At 39.8% G+C, this 20,040-nt stretch overlaps 1 protein-coding gene across 1 annotated transcript in view; it reads left to right on the forward strand.

Annotated features, from left to right (window-relative positions):
- CCDC175 (coiled-coil domain containing 175) overlaps positions 1 to 20,040 on the forward strand; it is a 75,974-nt gene that overhangs the window by 32,177 nt on the left and 23,757 nt on the right. Inside the window, exons 11-15 of the mRNA XM_049612662.1 lie at positions 2,344 to 2,415; positions 3,445 to 3,580; positions 4,183 to 4,314; positions 11,073 to 11,211; positions 15,796 to 15,875. Of these exons, the coding sequence (XP_049468619.1) occupies positions 2,344 to 2,415; positions 3,445 to 3,580; positions 4,183 to 4,314; positions 11,073 to 11,211; positions 15,796 to 15,875 (559 nt within the window). The remainder of the gene's footprint in view (positions 1 to 2,343; positions 2,416 to 3,444; positions 3,581 to 4,182; positions 4,315 to 11,072; positions 11,212 to 15,795; positions 15,876 to 20,040) is intronic.

Genomic DNA, 20,040 nt, shown 5'->3' on the forward strand with positions numbered 1-20,040 from the left:
CTAGTCTCTGTCTCCCCACACTGTTAACAGTTCGCTATGCATGCTTTCTATAATAGGAGTGTGTACATACACCCAAAAATAGGATTGTACTTTTCTAGAACTGTAATTTATCCACTTAAAATTGTATCTGGGTAACTTACACAATATTATATTTCAACTATATCTCCATAAAAAGCTGGAAAAATATATCGGGGAAAATGATAAAACAAGTGTGATAAAAGGTAACATTTGGAGAAATTGGTGAAAGGTATATGGGAATTCTTTGTATTAATTTTTACACTTATCTGTTGATTTTAAAACTATTTCAGAAGGAGGCAAAATTCATATATATATGGGACCTCATTCTTCAGTCTTTCTTTAGCTGCTTAATATTCCTTTCACTGAATATGCTATGTTTTATTTAACCAGCACCCTACTGATGCTTTGGCTTTTGTGTTTTCTCTACTATAAGCATTTTTCAAATTAACCTCCTTTAACATATATCCACGTATACAGCTATTTCTTTATAATAACGTCCTAAAAGTTGAATTACGAGATTATAGGGGGGGTGCATATTTTTTATTTTTATAATTTGAATATATTTTATGACTTGAGTGTAGGGCAGTGGAGAAACTAACTTACAGAACTAAGACAAGTGGAGATGAAATTTGACTCCTGTCAACAGAAATCTAGAACACAGCAGGATGTGCAGGTTGCTTGTCCTTACACTGTTGAACAACATATTTAAACATCTGTTTCTCATGTTGGTTTCAGAAAGGAAACTATGAACCCTTCCCTGTGAAAGAGTGGGAAAATAGAATCGGGCTGAGTTAGGGGTTTTGTTTTCCACATGAATAACGCAGATTCTATAATCAAGTATTGTGCCATCATGGTTCCCATCACCAGGAAGCTCAGAGCCAAATTTGTGACCCAATACTGGTTTTCATTTAGTACTTTTAATGTTGTTGTTATTTCACTCTAGTTCAACTACTTTGTGGATTAAACTAAATACATAAATAAATAAAATCAATGAGATTGGGGCACATTGTGAAGAATCTTAGAGTTCCAGGGAAGGGTGAAGTGGAAAAGAAAAAGAAAAAAAGGAAAAAAATAGTTACAAACAGAGAGGGAGGGAGGCAAACCCACAAGAGACTCTTAAATACAGAGAACAAACTAAGGGCGGATGGGGAGGTGGAGAGGGAGGGGAAAATGGGTGATGGGCATTGAGGAGGGCACTTGTTGGGATGAGCACTGGATGTTGTATGTAAGTAAGCCAATTTAACGATAAATCAAATTCGTAAAAAAAAAAAGAAAACCCACACTGTGATTTTAGATGGAGGAAAAAAAAACCACGAATACATTTGTATTGCTAGTTTAACAGCATTATGTGTTCTGTTTTAGCTATGAATATTTCTATTTTTCTTTTAATTTTTTTAACGTTTTTATTTTTGAGAGACAGGGACAGAACACAAGTCGGGGAGGGGCAGAGAGAGAGGGAGACACAGAATCTGAAGCAGGCTCCAGGCTCCGAGCTATCAGCACAGAGCCTGACACAGGGTTCGAACTCACAAACTGTGAGATCATGAGCTGAGCCGAAGTCGGACACTTAACCAACTGAGTCACCCAGACACCCCTGAATATTTCTATTTTTCAAAGGATACAAAGTCATATTTCACTTTCATTACTGCATATGAAGCACTTCATAGAGAAAGAGGGAATAAAAATAATAAAGGCTTCTAATACCTATGCTAGACTCTTCATATTTCCACCCATCCTAGATTCACAAGAAACCCTTCCGTCCTTAATTACTACTTACCCCTAGTACAAAACTCTTTATTGGCTTTCTGAATTATACATTGCATCAAACCAGGACTCAATCAGGAATTCAAAGTTCCTCACCAATTTATTGACCTTCACCCCTCCTGTGTCACTGTGTTGCTTCCCTTCGTGTCCTCTGTCTGTGGCAAGTCTATGTTGGTCAGAACTCTTAACTTGTTGTACCTTTTCCACGTCTTTGCGAATGATGACGTCCTTCCCATGGTGAAATTGCACCTTCATTCTGGCAATCTGTGTTCTTCCCTCTGTCAAACATTAACCTCCAATGTCCCTTCCCCAGCTGCCTCCCCAGAATCTATTCTTCCTTTCCCTTAGGTCTACCACAATTCTCCAAAATCAGTTTGCACTTGCACGAAACCATAATTGTCCTTCTACGAGTCTACACTACCTTTCGTTGTTACACGAGGTTTGGTTTATCTCCCAACTAGATGGTAGTCTTACTGTACATAAGAATTATACATAAAGTCTTTTGTGTAGCCTACTAGCTTCCACAAATGCAAAACCCAGTGTATGTCTTCCTGTTTTTAGAGCAACAAAGGAGGTATATCGGAGACAAATAAAAATCCTGAATGACAACCGGGAAAGAGAAAGTCAGAGACGGTAAAAAAAAAAATTTTTTTTTTCTTTTCATTTGTGTTAGGAGTAAGTCTATGTTATCTTAATGCGCAGTGCCTCAAAGTAGGGAGGAAATCAGAGTGCTTGCTGCTTGCTAGAGTCCGAGGAAATTATTCTCCTAAATTAAATTGTGTGAGTTCTCTCAGTTCGTTAGTTTGATTTGGGGGCTTGAGCAGAACCAGAGTTTTCCATTTCAATCGAGTGAGCTCCCTGAGGAAGGAAATTGTCAAGATTGGTGTAGTGCCTCTTGCACACCAGGCTTCTCTGTATGGACCAGTAGGGGAGGTTATGTGCAGTGACAGAGAAGGGTGGCTAAACATACGGGCTCTGAAGACAGGCCACTTTGGTTGCTCTGTCGCTGACTAGCTCTGTGACTGAGGCTACGTTACTTAATAATCTCTCTTTGCTCCCATCCCTAGTAAGTGGCCAATGATAGTAGCACCTGCCCTGCGAAGTCACCGTGAATGGCCAGTGAGACGATCTATATATTCAGAGGACCTCCTGGCACCTAGGAAGTATTTGCAAAAACTTAGGTGTATTATATTGTTGTTGTCCTGGTTATTAATCTCATTTGTAAGACTCCACATGCACCTCTTTCCCGTTCTCCAGTGCAGCTTTTTAATATTGTGGTGGAGAGAGAAATTTGAGAACCTAGAAGGTTGAAATGAGGTAGTTTTAACTGCTATTTCTGCCTGGGTCACTTGTGCCCGCCCTTGAACCTTCCCCATTGCCATCCTTCACCCAAAGGAGGTGAGCAGCCAAGTGTGGTTTGTCCGCGGTCCTAGTGGACATACCAACACAGGCTGTTGCGGCGAGGCAAGCTTGTGAAGTCGACGGCACTGAAGCAGTCATCTCTTTGTCTAATTTTTTCAGCTAATGTGCGTCGTTCGCATTGCCAATAGCTCAAACGGTCTTATGTGATCACAGTATGATTTGTGTTGCTTGGAATTCCTTCATCTTTTCAGTGAACTGTTAGGCCAGTTTCATGAGAATTCTTTCTGCTCTCATTTCCAGCGTCATAACTCAGTGGAAAATTGCTTGTTCACGAAAAAAACATGCATGTTTGAAAAAGAAGCTGGAGTCTGAAGTACAAGAAATTTTAGAGGAAGTACAGACTGCTGAATCTAGATGCATCAAACTATTGCAAGAGGTAAAGGAACTCAAGGAAGTTGAATATTATTGCTCCATATTAGTATGGACCCAGTATTATTATTGCATATCAGTAATTCTCCTTCAGTATTTAATTAAACCTTATCTTATGAAGAGATATTTTCCTTTCTGGTGACTTATGCTTAGAGTGAATTATTTAACTTTCTTGAGAAATTCCTATTTGCTGTGTGTGAACTGTAGGAATTTAGCAAACAAAGTCGCACTTGTCTCTAGAATATGCTTTTGAAATCTGTAACCAGAAACTCGTTTGACGTTCACTTTTAGGGAAGCTCTCTGTTAAAAAAGAAACCAAACATCATTACTCAGCGCTGGTATTGACCCTCCGCCCTTCCTCCATCCCCCATCAGTCCCATCATCCATTTCCTCATGTAGGTTATAGATATTGTTTGGTGAATAAATTAACCTCTGGAGGGAAAAATAAATAAATAAATTCCCTCTCAAGTAGTTGCTGTGAAAATATATAACCTGAAATCAGAGCCAAGTATCATGCAAAGAGATATTAATTCTTGGCTGTTTTGAAAATGTAAGGCTGACTGCTACAGGGCAAATGACAGATCTTCAATTTGTTTGCTTTCTGATTAGACCAATTTTAGACAAAAAGAGATCACTGAGTTTTTGGCAGAGACTGAAAAACTTACATTAGAATTAAAACAAGTGGAGGAAGAATTTATTGTCAAAGAAAAAAAGTTAGTTCAAGAGTTGAGCAAGTATGAGGTAAGTTTTATTTTGCATCTAAAAACAATTTGAAATTGCCATGTGGGGGGAGGGGTATATTTCATGCTACTCTTTTTTTTACAATTTTTGTTAATGTTTTTATTTTTGAGAGACAGAGCACGAGTGGGGGAGGGCAGAGAAAGAGGGAGACACAGAATCCGAAGCAGGCTCCAGGCTCTGAGTTGTCAGCACGGAGCCCGATGCAGGGATCAAACTCATAAGCCGTGAGATCGTGACCTGAGCTGAAGTTGGACGCTTAACCCACTGAGCCACCCAGGTGCCCCTATTTCATGCCACTCTAAGTGGTTAAATGTAAAACCTCCAGTGTGAGCAAGCCTAGTTGCATTATGACTTTTTTTCCTGAAAAAAGAGCAACATAAAATATTTTTTCAGTTAAAAAAAGAAAATTAGACACTCCAAGTTACGCAGAAGTGCCAGCAAAGTCCCCGGGGACAAGGGGAGCGGTGCAGGAAGGCAGGCAGAGCTGGCGCGAGAGTAGCTGGGGAAAGCAGCCAAGGGCAAGGGAGGCCAGTGAGGCCAAGCTTGGAAATCCTCATCAGGGAGGGCATCCTGCTGAGTTGGGAGCTGCCAGGAGCCACCTGGGATGGAATGGAGCAAGGATGCTGGGGGAGGTGGAGCGAAAAGGCACTGAAAGTACCCAAGGGGCCTGAAGGTGGCAGGTCTCTGGAAACACAACAGAAAACACACCTTTTCAAGGTGCTGGTGTTACCTGGAAAGGTAAGGAGGTGCTTCCTGGAGACCTACGTTGGTATCGGAATGAGGAGAAAAGGGATGGTGGTAGAGGCCTTCCTGAACTTGATTCGTTTTGAAGAGGAACAGAGGCCCCGGCTGTATCAAAGAGGGGCTTTATTTGTTTTGTTTTGTTTTTTTGTTTTTTGTTTTTACTATTTGTTTTTTTATTTATTTGTTTTTAATATGAAATTTATTGTCAAATTGGTTTCCATAAAACACCCAGTGCTCATTCCAACAGGTGCCCTCCTCAATGCCCAGCACCCACTTTCCCCTCCCTCCCACCCCCCATCAACCCTCCGTTTATTGTTTTTAAGAGTCTTTTATGGTTTACCTCCCTCCCTCTCTAACTTTTTTTTTCCCCTTCCCCTCCCCCATGGTCTTCTGTTAAGTTTCTCAGGATCCGCATAAGAGTGAAAACATACGGTATCTGTCTTTCTCTGTATGACTTACTTCACTTAGCATAACACTCTCCAGTTCCATCCACGTCGCTACAAAAGGCCACATTTCATTCTTTCTCATTGCCAAGTAGTATTCCATTGTGTATATAAACCACACCTTCTTTATCCGTTCATCAATTGATGGGCATTTGGGCTCTTTCCATAATTTTTGAAGACAACAGTCCCTTGCTGTAGCAGGGAAGCAGAGAGTCCTTACATGTCAAAGTTCAGATCTTGCCCTGGGCCAACCCCATGCTTCCCCACACAACCCCCACCACATCCTACAGAAAGCCATCCACAGATTATTGGTCCAAGAAAAGCCAGTTCTTTCTAATATGAATAACAAAGAAGGAGCAGCTATGTCCTCCACACAAAAATACCATGAGAAAAACAAGGGGACACCTGGGTGGCTCAGTGGATTGAGTGATTGACTCTTGATTTCAGCTCAGGTCATGATCACCTGGTGGTGGGATCGAGCCCTGAGTCAGGCTCTGTGCTGTTAGCGTGAAGTCTGCCTGGGATTCTCTCTCTCTCTCCCCCCACCCCCACCAAGCCTCTCCCCCACTCCCTCTATCTCTCTAAAAAAAATAAAGTGAAAAAATGTATTCATTAAAATAATAATAATAATACTTTTTAAAAAATCTATTAAAAAATAAGTGAAAGGGGGAACAAAACTGTCCAACAACTGAAGAACACTCAGGAAGATGGTGTTGGAACAGATGAAAACTGCGATCAAGCATCCCTCTGTAAATTAAAAAATATATAGTTTCGTACAGGTGCCAAGGAAGATCAGCAATATAGAAATCTAGGAACTCAGGGAAGAGGTGTCAGAAGGGGATGGACCAGAAATAGGAAGAAGTGAAATGGAAATTGGCACAGCTCAGGGAACAAACAAGGGAAAGAAAACATTCCCAAATTCAGACAAAATGAGAAGAAACAGAAGGGAGAAGAGTCAGGGTGGGAAACCTTTCTCTGCTGGATGCCATCTGTCTGGGTGCCTAGTATTCTTCTAGATGCTGAAAAACAAAAAAGAAACAGACAAAAAACCCCTCTGCCCTTATGGTGCTTACATCCTAGTGGAGGGAGATTAAAAATAAACAACATAAACAAGTGGAACCTTGAGTATATTCAAAAATGAGAAATGCTATGGAGAAAAATAGAGCAGGGACTGGGGATAGGGCAAGCGTACGTGATGTGGTCTGTGTGCCCTGTTAAAGAGCATTGTTGGACAAGGAAGGATAGAATCCTGAAGGGCAGAAGGTTGCTGCAAACAGGAAGGGAGGAGGCAGGGCTGTCCTATCTGAGGAACAGCAAGGAGGCAGTGTGGCTGGAATGGACAGGAGGGAGAGGGATCCATTTTCTGGAAGGAAATGCTGAGACAGAACGAGGAGTGTAAAGTTTATTAGGGAGTAATACCTATGAAAGGACTGGGCAGGGGAAGCCATCAGGCTATTATGTAACCCGCAAACTATCTCTGGGGAGCTCCTGAGCAAGGACTGTCCATTAGCAGATCCCTGCCTTGGGCAGAAATGGCTACACCCTTGTACCACCTCCTTGCTCAGTCAGTTGGTTGGGGGCCCCGTGAAGAGCATGATCTTCAGTAGATAACTGAGAAGTCTCTAAAGGAGCCGGCTGCTGGAGGCTGGCAGCTGACCATACTCCTTGCCACAAGGCAGTGAGTGAGTCCTTCCATGAGGAATGATTCAAGAGGGGCCTCCCCAGGTCTGCCTCCTTATAGGCCATTGTGAGTACTTTGTCTTTCCTCTGCCTGGGCTGGGAAGGTAAGTTTCCTGATAAGAGGGTTCTGAGTGAAGGGCTGAATAGTCTGATTTTCATGTAAATAGGATCATTCTAGCTGCTATGTTGACTAGAATTTAGGAGAGCAATGGTGGGTGCAGGAGGACCAATTAGGAAGCTAGAGCAGTATTGCAAGTGGTTCAAGTAACTTGATCCAGAGTGGTAGCTGAGGGGGTGGTTGGAAGTAGGTAGTCAGCATTTCAGGTATTTCTTGAGAGAGAGCTGACAGAGTTTACTCTCATACATGATGGTAGACCAATGGAGGCAATCCCCTTAAAATCAGGAATAGGATAAGGATGCTATGTAATATTGCACTTGAGCTTACACAGTGCAATTAGGCAAGGTAAGTTGACGGTCTTCCAGTGTCCACCCCACTTGCCAGGCTGTGCGCCCCCTGCAGGGCTGTGTCCACCTGTCTAATTCACAGAAAGGCACAGAGAGCAGCCTGTGTGCCCTTCCTATAAAGCAACAACCCTTCTTCCCCTTGATAGTCCTCATCAATAACCTGGAGCAAATTAGAATCCCATTTCTGCAATTGGTTCAGTAGCATGAAGAGCCCAAAATGGAGAAGAAGCATTCTCCGATTTTGGTTTACGGAACCATTATTATACCCCTGGTACAATCGTTCTTCTCACCAGTGTTGTACAATGTCTAAATGAACAGAGCCCAAACTCACAGGGAGGGAAAACAAAATCATAAGATTTAATAGTAAGATGTCCACTACCACTTGGGCCCCTGACCCATATATTTTGTCTAAGGAAAACAGTCCTGGATGTTAGTCACTGGTTCAGAATATAAATTTCCAAATCTCCAGAGGCATTTTCTCCCAGGCAGTACTGTGACTAAGTCCTTTGTAGACTTGGCTCCAATACCTGGGGGCCTCGGCTACAATTCTGCTGGAGCTTGCCACAGGCTTCTACATCATTCTGACCTAGTGCTGACACCTTGACCATGAATTGGATCTGCTGGGTCCTACAGCCCTATATCTGGCAGAGTTCAGTCAGAGAAGCAGAGCCACCAGAAATGAGGTTTCTTAAAGGATTTGACCTTCTGGAATCGTGGTGGCTGGTTACACAGTCTAGAGAGTCTGTCTGCTTTCCATCTGGAGCTGGCGCCTGAAGGCTGTAGGACAGGCAGTTGGGAAGGAAAGATGGACAGGAAGTTATAGGATGAGCTGGAACTCATCCTGATGAACAGGGGTGGGACCTGCATCAGTCTCTCTCTTTTCCAAGGCTCCAATTCCAAGGGGTTGCAGCAAAAGCCTGAGCCCATTATCACTGAGCTAAGTGTGCATGTGGCTCCAGAATCAGGGAAGCTTGAAGGAGCTGAAGAAGCAGTGGGCCTGCCTGAGCCGGTAGACAAACACCAACTTGTCTGAGATGCCGCGGCATCTGGTACCCAAACCCTCCCTCAAAGCATGAAACAACAGCATGGTTCCTTGTCAGGGAAATTCTGGCAGCTTAAGTCAATGTAGGCAATGGGAACAAATTAATTCATTCACATACTTCCTTATACCCTCAAGCTATTCTCTTAGAGAACATGGTATAGATAATACAGAGTTGAGTTTCTTTTTTTTTTTATTTTTTTAATGTTTATTTATTATTATTGAGAGACAGAGAGACACAGAGCATGAGCAGGGGATGGGTAGAGAGAGGGGGAGAACAGAATCTGAAGTAGGCTCCAGGCTCTGAGCTGTCAGCACAGAGCCTGACGCAGGGCTCGAACTCACAAACTGCGAGATCATGACCTGAGCGAGATCATGATGGTTGCCTAACCAACTGAGCCACCCAGGCACCCCTACACAGTTGAATTTCTTAACATGCAGTGTGGAGAAAATTACTCCTGATGCCTCATTGTAATGTGTTTAAATTATGGTGTTTTTACATGTGTTTTGATCTTTCTATATTTATCCCTAAGGATTCTCATTGCAATTTGGGAGGGAACATACCAGGCTGGTGTATCGCTCTATTAACTAGGGTGCAGACAGGCTGCTTTATCAGAGATGCCAAAATACGGTGAACACAGGCAGGATATGTGTAGAGGGTTACCAACCCTCTCTTCTTTATTGGGAAATTGACCTTGGCTTAACCTTCTGGGTCATTCCCCTAGACCCTGGCAAAGGTAGACAACTAAAGTTGTATCGTCAGGCAACATTGTTTGTAAACAGTGACCCATGACTGGTGTGCCACATCTCGCCCAGGAGAATAACTGGTGGGGAAACTAGAGCATTGGGCTTCCCTGGGTTTGGTGCCTCTTTTAAGTAGGCACGTCTCTTTCAGGGACCTGGAGGGTATACCCAAGAGAAGTTGGTTCCTATCGGGACATGAGGCTTCAAAACCAAGGTGCCTATCACACCCACTCATGTGGGTATCTTCCTCTTACATCTGAGTTACCACTTTTCTGGGATCGAAGGACAGTAGCCTCTGGTCAGCTGTGGTGTGGGGTCCCTCCCACTGAAGACGCATGCCTGGCATTGCCTTGCTGGCGCCCGGGTTTTCCTTCAGATTATGTATGTGTGCAACCTGGATTAAAGATAAAAAGCAAAAAAGTTGTTAAGAATAAGTTGGGTCAAGTGTGGCCTATTCGAATCTTAAGAGTCTAACTATCTAGTTGAGAAGACGCCCTGACGTGGTCATTACAGAAGAGAGAGGTTTATTTCTCTCCCTTTACAGGCCAAAGGGAAGGGGCCCAAGGTTGGAGGGGCAGCTCTGCCATCCTCAGCATGAGGCTAACCTCTGTGGATCCAAGTGGCAGTTTCCATTCTCATTCTTTTCCAGCCAGGGGACGGAGGGAAGGACCAAGGGGGCACGTACTGCTTCCTGTTGCAGGCGGAGGACCCAGAAGCGGCCCACACCGCTTCTGCTCACAAAGCCATTAGTCGCACCCACTTGCAAGGAAAGCTGAGAAATCAGTCTGGCTGGCAGCCATATGCTGAGCTAGAACTGAGGAGTCCTGATATCGAGGGACAGGAGAATGGCTAGTAAATATCAGCTGGCTGCCACTGCTTTATCACCATTTTAAACCCATCCTGACTTTCTAAGAGAGGTCCAGCTAACTAAAACCTGGATAATTAAGCAGGCATCTTCATGTTTTGTTTTGGGTGCTTTTTGCCCATTTATTGTAACAATATATCCACTTGTTTCTACCCTCTCCCCATTTCTTATTTAATCCACTTTTCTTAGGACTTATGTATATTTTGTTTTGCTGCTTTTTTTTTTTTTTTTTTTTTTTGAGAGAGAGAGAGAGAGAGAGAGGAAGAAAGAGAATCCCAAGCAAGTTCCGCACTGTCAGCGCAAAGCCCAGTGTGGGGCTTGAACTCACAAACTGTGAGATCACAACCTGAGCCAAAATGAAGAGTCAGACACTTAACCGTCTGAGCCACCCAGGTGTCCCATTGCTGCCTGTTTTTTGTTTGTTTGTTTGTTTTTCCGTAAAATATGCTCAAGAGAGATTTTTCTCAAGTAGGTGTTTGGGGTACGTACATGGTAGCATTAATGGAATCATAGCAGTAGAGCTAGAAAAATGAAGGGTTCCTTGAAGAGACCATTGAATGTAATCTCCTTCATAGATTTCCAGAGACTCTCTGAATCAGCCAACAAATATGTTTCGAATATCTAGGATATGCCAGATACCTTTCTATGCACCTCACGATGAGAGGACACTAAGTAAGACAGGGCTCTTCCTCTCAAAGAACTTACATTATACTCTGGAGTGTAAATTGTGTCCGTTCTCTAAAATCATGCCTCACAATTAGCTTTATTTTCTTTAAAGCTAAGATTCGCTAGGGAAACGCAAAGTAACAGAGTAAAGGAAGATGAACTAGTCGAGCATCTTCCGCAACTTCAAGTGGCAGAAGAAGAATATATGAGCAAAGCTGGAAAACTGGAAGAGCTCATTCATTTTATTACAGGTAGGTATGAAGTCTCAGTAATTAACGTTAAGACAGGTAAGGATTTCACTGATATCCCCTACCTCAAGGTGGGTCATCATTCGTGAGCCAGTGATGAAACTCTGCAAACTTTTCCTATCACCTTTAACTCTTTCTTCTCTAGTTTTTGCCCCATCTACCAATTTCTTCTTTAGACCGCAGCCCTGATGTTGCCCTTGTCAAATGTTCCCTTTTCTCTTTTAAAGACTTTAAAATTAAGAATTAATGACAACTATATAATGTGGTTTCTGTCTCTCCTTGGTAAAAGGAGAAATAGCGCCTTTATCTGCTGCCAAGTGGAATTCTTTTTTTCTGTTTCTTAACATGAATTTGAATATTCTATCTTGTTCCAGCTATGACTCTAACCATTTACCAAGTAGGTACTCCTCAGATTTGTTTTCCTCCTAACTCACCCCTAAGGCGAAGATATATAAGAAGTAGTCTTAGAAATGGAGGCTTTATAAAGTATGTATATTTTACATTTTGTTACAGGGCACAATCATGTATATTAAATATAAAAATACTCATTTTCTCCAGAAAAATAGAATGGAGTCATCTAACTCTGCACCCAAAATTTCATAAATCCAGAATCATCTCTAGAGGTGTGAGTTTTGTCTTGCATTTGGGAAGCAGAGTATCATTAACCAACAAGTCCCACAAGGTTGTTAAGCAGAAAAGCTTCCAGAATTTCTGTTTTCTAGATGGAAAAAGTACCCTGAAAATCAGAAGACCAGGATCAAAAGTTACAGAAAGGACTAGAACGGGAGCCCAAAAAAAATGTGCACTGTGATGGGAATAAACAGCTGGCAAAGATGAATATGGGGAGTGACATCAAAATAGTCTGTGTCAAAAAGATATAATCATATAGAAATCCAATATGTTGAAATGTAAAACAAATATTTAAAAGTGAATAGTGGTGGGGGGCCCTGGATGGCTCAGTTGGTTAAATGTATGACTCTTGATATTAGCTCAGGTCATGATCTCACGGTCATGAGATCAAGCCCCGTGTGGGGCTTGGTGCTGAGTATGGAGCCCACTTGAGATTCTCTGTCTCCCTCTCTCTCTCTCCTGCTTGCGTGCGTGCACACACATGCACACCCTCTCTCAAAAGTAAAAGTGAATAGTGGTCATTGCCAAGGAAAGTGGTTTTTTAAGAATATAAGATTATAAGAATAACTACCTTGAATAATTGGTCTGGTTGCCATTCCTCAGTTGATTTTCCTATTCTTGTCAGATTCTCATTTAGTCAACTCAGGTAGATTTTCTTGGTCTTTTGCTGCTTTAAGAAGGGTCATGAAACCTATGTACTCCACCTCCAATTTTCTGTTCTCCCAACCTTCTTCCCATCCCTTCTTGCACTAAGGTGGAGGATGTAAGAAACATGAGGAGTTTGAAAATAAGCAATATATTTCCATATATTGCAAGTGCTGATTCTCTTGAAGCAAAGAAAGAAAATACTAAAGAAAGGAGAGAAAAGCGGGAAAGGCCAGAGAAAGGGAACATAAGAGCAATGCGCTCCAGAGTAGGAAAATATGCTTCACCTGCCAGCAGTGAGACTTACAGAGGATAGAAGTGGCTCAGAACACACAAAGAGCAATGTTATGACTTATGACTTTCAGTTAAATGTTATGGGTAAAGCATGCATCTATCTGTGCTCCCTAGTGAAATTTCATAAAAATGTGTGTAAAATATTTTTTTAGGGAAAAAAATTATGACTCTCAAGTACAGAGACTGGCAGAGAAGATATCTGCAGAAAATAAACATCAACAAATCTTTAGAAGGTAGAATTGGCTAGAAGAATTAACAGGAAGGGAAATGTGGCTAGCAAGTGCCTGCATAAAAAGCACACCATGAAAGCAAGGACCTGGCAAGTCTTGGGCATTGGAGGACCCTGCTACTGGGAAGCTGAAATGAGTCACAGGGTTGAAGATTGGTTGAAAATCTTGATAACAAGCGGTTAGACTTCCAGGTCAGATGCCATCTTCTGTGCAGCTGAGCGACTGACTACGCCTCCCAGTGCTGGCAGAGAAGTCAGACCAGGGGGTTCTATACTGCAGGATATCAGATATGACAGAGGGCAGAAGACAGATGCTATACAGAGACCCCCTTCCACTGCTGAACTTGATGAAGGCTGCCAGCCCATTGTGTGTGTGACTGTTCTGTAATCCCTTCCCCACTCTTAAAAAGGAGATGGTTGGATTCTTCTCTAAGGAAACTAAACAGTTCCAGAGAAAAGCCCCACATAATCTAACATTTGAGGATCCTCCAACAAAATGGCTGGTCCCTTCCTGATCACTGTACAGTGAAACCCACCCAGGAACTGAGCCTTTTAGTGCCTCATGCTTAAATAGGATTAGATAGTCAAAGATCACCAGACACTTCAGGAAAAACTCCAATGTGAAAGGCAGAAACTAAAGCAGACAGAAAAACAGAAGTTGGTGGAAACAGATGACACAATGAATATAAGAATGCTTTTAAAGATACATCATCTTAGAGAATGTCTATTCTCTATATATCATGCATAATGTATATATAGTTTATATATTAAAGAAAATATACATTCTATATGTTTTAGAGAATATGTCTTAAAGTTACATTCATAGAGAAAAAATATATTGCATGTATGAAAAAGAACAGAGAAACAGGAAAGAGCTCCTAGAAATGAAAAATATAACCAATATTTTATTTTATTAAAAAAATTTTTTTTAATGTTTATTTATTTTTGAGAGAGAGAGAGAGCACAATCAGGGGAGGGGCAGAGAGAGAGGGAGACACAGAATCTGAAACAGGCTTCAGGCTCTGAACTGTCAGCACAGAGTCTGACTGTTGGGGCTCGATCTCGGGAGCAGTGAGATCATGACCTGAGCCGAGGTCGGACGCTTAACCGACTGAGCCATCCAGGCACCCCTGACAACGAAAATCTTAAAATTTAATAGGATTATAAGAAAAGGAAATCCCTCAAAAAAATAGAACAAAATAAGGAGTTGAGGAACAGGATAAAAGAGTAAGAAAATTAGAAGACCATTCTGAGATGTTGAATATTTAATTAATATAAGGCCAGAAAAGAAAATGGAAAGGATAAAGTTATCCAAGAAATAATACAAAAATATTTCTCAGAATTGGAGAATATGAGTTTCCTATTTGAAAAGGCCCATCAAATCCCCAGTGCAATTTCTAAAGGAAAAGACAGTAAGTCACATCATTGTGGGATTTCAGGCTAAAAAAGAATATTCCAAAGGCTTCTAAAGAGAAAAAGCAGATCTCACACAAAAGATTAGCAATCAGAATGGTTTTAGGCTTCTTAACTGTACTATTATACTATTATACTAAAAAAAGACATTGCCTTCAAAATTCTGAGAGAAAATAATATCTAACATTAGATACCCATCCAAACTATTAGTCAAATATAAATATAGAATAGAGACATGTTTAGATATATAAGATATCAAAATATCTCATTTACTCTGTCTCAGGAAGCTAGTACAGAATTTGCTCGGAATAAATTAAAAAGAAAAGGACATGAAATTCAGGAAACAGGAGGTCCAACATAAGGGGAATGCAAAGGAAAGTCCCAAGTGCTCAGAAAAGAGAAGGCAGCGGTGGGCAAGGGGGGTTGGGGGAGGCAAGAGATATGAAACTGGTAGATCACCTAAGATGTTTGACCACGTGGGAAGTAATATTTGGAAAGATTTTATAATTCTATTATAGATTTAGATATGAATTAATGTGTACATGGAAAACTAAGGAAATAAAAAATGAGGTATTTTTAGCTCCAGGAAAAACAAAAAATTATACAGGAGGGGAGGAATAATCATACTACACCATTTGTCTCATCTGTGAATGTTTACATTGTCATAATGATCTAAATAGTTAAAATTAGGGACACCCGGCTGGCTCAGTTGGTAGAGCATGTGACTCTTGATCGAAGGTTCTTGATCAAGCCGCATGTTGGGTATAAAGATTACTTAAAAACAAAATCTTTTTTTAAAATATAGTTAAAATTCACTTTAAAAAACATGACTTTATGGGGAGATTAGAAGTGCACATGGGGGATGTAGGGGTGAGAGTGGGCTACTTTCTATATTAGGAAGAAGATAGAAAGTGTCTTAAAGTGACAAATCAAGAAATAGTCATATAAGCATTTTTTAAGAAAATAGAAGAAGAAAAAGTTGAGTTTAACAGTTGTTGATTCTGAGGAGTCAGATACTGCACTGCATTGGAAACATCTAACTTCTATTTTTTGTTTTAAGCCTTATAATAGTATTTAACTTTTTTTTAAGTGTATTTATTTATTTTGAGAGAGAGAACCAGCAGAGAAGGGGCGGGGCAGGGGGAGCAGCACAGAGGGTGCAAAGTGGTTTCTATGCTGACGGCAGAGAGCCTGATGAAGGGCTCGAACCCACCAACTGTGAGAACATGACCTGAATCAAAGTCAAACACTTAACCGACTGAACCGGCCAGGTGCCCCATAGTATTTGACTTTTAAAACTAGACACGTACCTTATTTTGATTAATTTTTTAAACTAAACATTGTGGGCAGTTATTTTTTCTTTTTCTTTTATATAGCACAAAAGCAGGAGCAGAATTTACTGAACGATTACATTTCTCAAATGGCAAGAGACTTTTCAAGATTTTTCAGCAACTCGGTAAAGAGTCAGTGTATTCATTCTTCTTGCTTTTATTGGAATACTGATATATACAAACCATAATATGGTGTGTGTGTGCGTGTGTATACAGAGGAGACTCTAGATGCAACTAACATGTAATCATGAGCATATCCTTGGGGGGGAGGGCCTCAGTTTTCTTATTTATGAGGTAGAGATGGGATGATGCTTCCTAAGGTTCTTTTTAGATCTCTTATTCTGTTAAATTCCTATGAATATTAGGATAAATGCACAAAGGTTGCAGAGATGGGGTGGGAGTAGATGAAATGAGAGCATGTAAAGAGACATTTACTACCTTTATAAAATTTATAATCAGTAATTAATTATAAACATGTGTATGTAGAATTGGTTAATTAAAACTAGAAACATTCTATTTTTGAGAAGCATTGATATCAGAAGTAACTTTTAACATGTGGGTATAGAGAAATATGAAGGGGAAAAGAACTAGTAAGTATATATGCAATTCTATTTCCTTGGTAAGATGCTGCGAGTGATGGTTATACAATGACTAAAGATTATGTGACTTGTAACAGTATAATAACTAAGAATCAAACAGAGAATTCAGTAGAATATTATGAAAAATCCATTAAGTTATATTCCTTTCTCTTCAAAAAAAATTAAATCCTCACTGAAAAAGCCTCAATAAATTTCACTTCCCTCTTCCCCATTTTTGGCATACAGTTGTTCAAATATCAGATTTATAAAGTTGTCTCAACAACTTATTTGTCTTAATTGTCTAACTTAAGTCTATGGACTTGCTTCCCAGAGCTTTGGAGTTTTATTTATTTTTTATTCAAATATAATTAACATACAGTGTTATATTAGTTTCAGATGTACAATTTAATCATTCAACAATGCTATATATTACTCAATTCTCATCCCAATAAGTATACTCTTAATCCCCTTCATTTACTTCACCCATCCCTGCACCCACCCGCCCTCTGATAACTACCAGTTTGTTCTCCGTATTTAAGAGTCTGGGGGAGGGGGAGGTGTCTCTTTTTTTTTCTGTTTTTGTTTTTGTTTTCTTAAATGTCATTTAAGAGTGAATCATATGGTATTTGTCTTTCTCTGACTTATTTCACTTAGCATTATACAATCCAGGTCCATCCATGTTGTCACAAATGGCAAGATCTCATTCGTTTTAATGACTGAGTAACATTCCATTGTACATATGTACCTCATCTTCTAAATCCATTCATCTATCCATGGACAATTTGGTTGCTTCCATATCTTGTCTATTGTTAATAATGCTTCAATAAACATAGGAGATAGATGTAGGCATAAATATAGATATAGAGATATAGAGATAGATATAGAGATATGGATATGGATATGGATACATCACTTTGAATTAGCATTTTCATATTCTTTGGGCAAATATCCAGTAGTACAATTGCTGGATTGTAGGGTAGTTCTATTTTTAATTTTTTGAGGAATCTCCATACTGTTTTCCACAGTGGCTGTCCCAGTTTGCATTCCTACCAACAGTGCCCAAGTATTCCTTTTCCTCCACATCCTTGCCAACACTTGTTGTTTCTTGAGTTTTTTATTTTAGCCATTCTGACAGGTGTGAAGTGATATCTCATGGTTTGGGTTTTTTTTTTTTAATGTTTGTTTATTTTGAGAGGGAGTGAGCACAAGTGGGGGAGAGGCAGAGAGAGAGAGAGAGAGAGAGGGAGAGAGGGAATCCCAAGCAGGCTCTGTGCTGTCAGTGCAGAGCCTAATGAGGGGCTTGATCCCACAAACTGCGAGATCATGACCTGAGCCAAAATCAAGAAGGAGATGCTCAACCAACTGAGTCACCCAGGCATCCCACTCATGTTTTTGGTTTGCATTTCCCTGATGATGGATGATGTTGAGCATCGTTTCATGTGTCTGTTGGCCATCTGTATGTCTTGGGAGAAATGTCTATTCATGTCTTTTGCCCATTTTTAAATTGGATTACTTGTTTTTTTTAGTGTTGAGTGTAGAAGTTCTATTTTTGGATGCTAAACCTCCATTGGTATGTCATTTGCAAATATCTCCTCCTCTTCATTAGGCTCTCGTTCAGTTTTGTTGATTGTTTCATTTGCTGTGTGGAAGCTTTTTATTTTGATGTAGTCCCAATAGTTTATTTTTGCTTTTGTTTCCCTTGCCTCAGGAGCTGATGTCAGAAAAATTACTGCCTGTACTCTCTTCTAGGATTTTTCTGGTTTCAGGTTTTACATTTGGGTCTTGAATGCATTTTGAGTTTATTTTTGTCTATGGTTTAAGAGTGATCTAGTTCATTCTTTTGCGTGTAGATGTTCAGTTTTCCCATCACCATTTGTTGAAGACCATCTTTTGCATATTCTTGCCTCCCTTGTCAAAGATTAATTGACCATACAATTGTGTTCTAATTTCTCGGCTCTCTATTCTGTTCTGATGGTCTCTATGTCTATCTGTGCCAGTACCATAGTGTTTTGATTACTACAGAACAGTAGTAATCAGTAGTATATCTTATAGTATATGAAATCTGTGATTTCAAGATCTAGTAGAATATCTTTGTAGTATATCTTGAAATCTGTAATTGTGATACCCCCAGTCCTTTTTATGATTGCTTTGGCTATTCAGGATCTTTTGCAGTTCCATACAAATTTTAGGATGATCTAATTCTAGCTCTGTGAAAGATGCTGTTGGTATTTTGATAGGAATTGTATTAAATCTGTAGATTGCTTTGGGTAGTATGGACATTTTAACAATATTTGTTCTCCCAATCCATGAGCATGGAATATCTTTCCATTTGTTTCTGTCATCTTCAATTTCTTTCATTGGTGTTTTATAGTCCTGGTCTTTTACCTCCATGGTTAAGTTTATTCCTAGGTATTTTATTATTTTTGGTACAATTGTAAATGGGATTATCTTCTTAATTTCTCTCTCTGCTACTTCATTATTGGTGTATAGAAATGCAATGGGTTGTATACTGATTTTGCATCCTGCAAACATACTGAATCCATGTATCCATTCTAGTAGTTTTTTGGTGAATTCTTCAGGGCTTTTATGTAGAGTGTCATGTCATCTGCAAATAGTGACATTTTTACTTTTTCCTTACCAAGTTGGGTGCCTTTTATATCTTTTTCTTGTCTGATTGCTGTGGTTCAGACTTCCAGTACTATGTTAAAAAAACGTTGTGAGAGTGGATGTCCTTGTGTTGTTCCTTATCTTAGGGAGAAAGCTATCAGTTTTTTACCATTGAGTCTGATGTTAGCTGTGGGGTTTTCATATAAGGCCTTTATTATGTTTGAAGTATGTTCTCTTCACATCTTTGTTGAGGATTTTGATCATGAATGGATATTGCACTTGGTCAAATGTTTTTTCTGTATCTATTGAAATGATTATATGATCATATGATTTTTCTCCATTTCTTTGTTGATGTGATGTATCATGTTAATTGATTTGCAAATATTGAAACACACTTGCATCCCAGGAATAAATCCCACTTGATCCTGGTGAATAATTTTTTAATGTACTGTTGGATCCAGTTTGCTGATGTTTTGTTGAAGATTTTTGCATCTGTGTTCATCAGAGATAATGGTCTGTAGCTTCCTTTTTTTATACTGCCTTTATCCGGTTTTGTTATTAGGGTGGTACTTGGCCTCATAGAATGAATTGGGAAGCTTTCCTTCTTTTTCTATTTTTTTTTTTTTTTGGAATAGATTGAGAAGAACAGGTATTAACTTTTTTTTTGAATGTTTGATTTAGTTTTGGGAAGTTATATAGTTTGGGAGGTTATCTGCTTCCATTTCTTCTAGGTTGTCTAATTTGTTGGCATATGGGTTTTCATGATATTCTCCTACAATCCTTTGTATTTCTGTGGTTATTTCTCCTCTTTCATTTCTGATTTTGTTTGAGTCCTTTCTCTCTCTCTGTTTTTATTTTATTTTTTTATTTTTGATGAGTCTGGCCAAAGGTTTATCAATTTTGTTGATCTTTTCAAAGAACCAGCTCCTGATTTTATTCATCTGTTCTATTGGTTTTTTGTTTTTTTTTTTTAGTTTCTATTTCATTTATTTCTGCTCTAATCTTTATTATTTCCTTCCTTCTACTCGTTTTTGGCTTTGTTCTTCTTTTTCTAGCTCCTTTATGTGTAAGATTAGGTTTTTTATTTGAGATTTTTCTATCTTCT

This window comes from Panthera uncia, assembly GCF_023721935.1.
Source record: "Panthera uncia isolate 11264 chromosome B3 unlocalized genomic scaffold, Puncia_PCG_1.0 HiC_scaffold_1, whole genome shotgun sequence".
NCBI classification, from domain to species: Eukaryota; Metazoa; Chordata; class Mammalia; order Carnivora; family Felidae; genus Panthera; species Panthera uncia.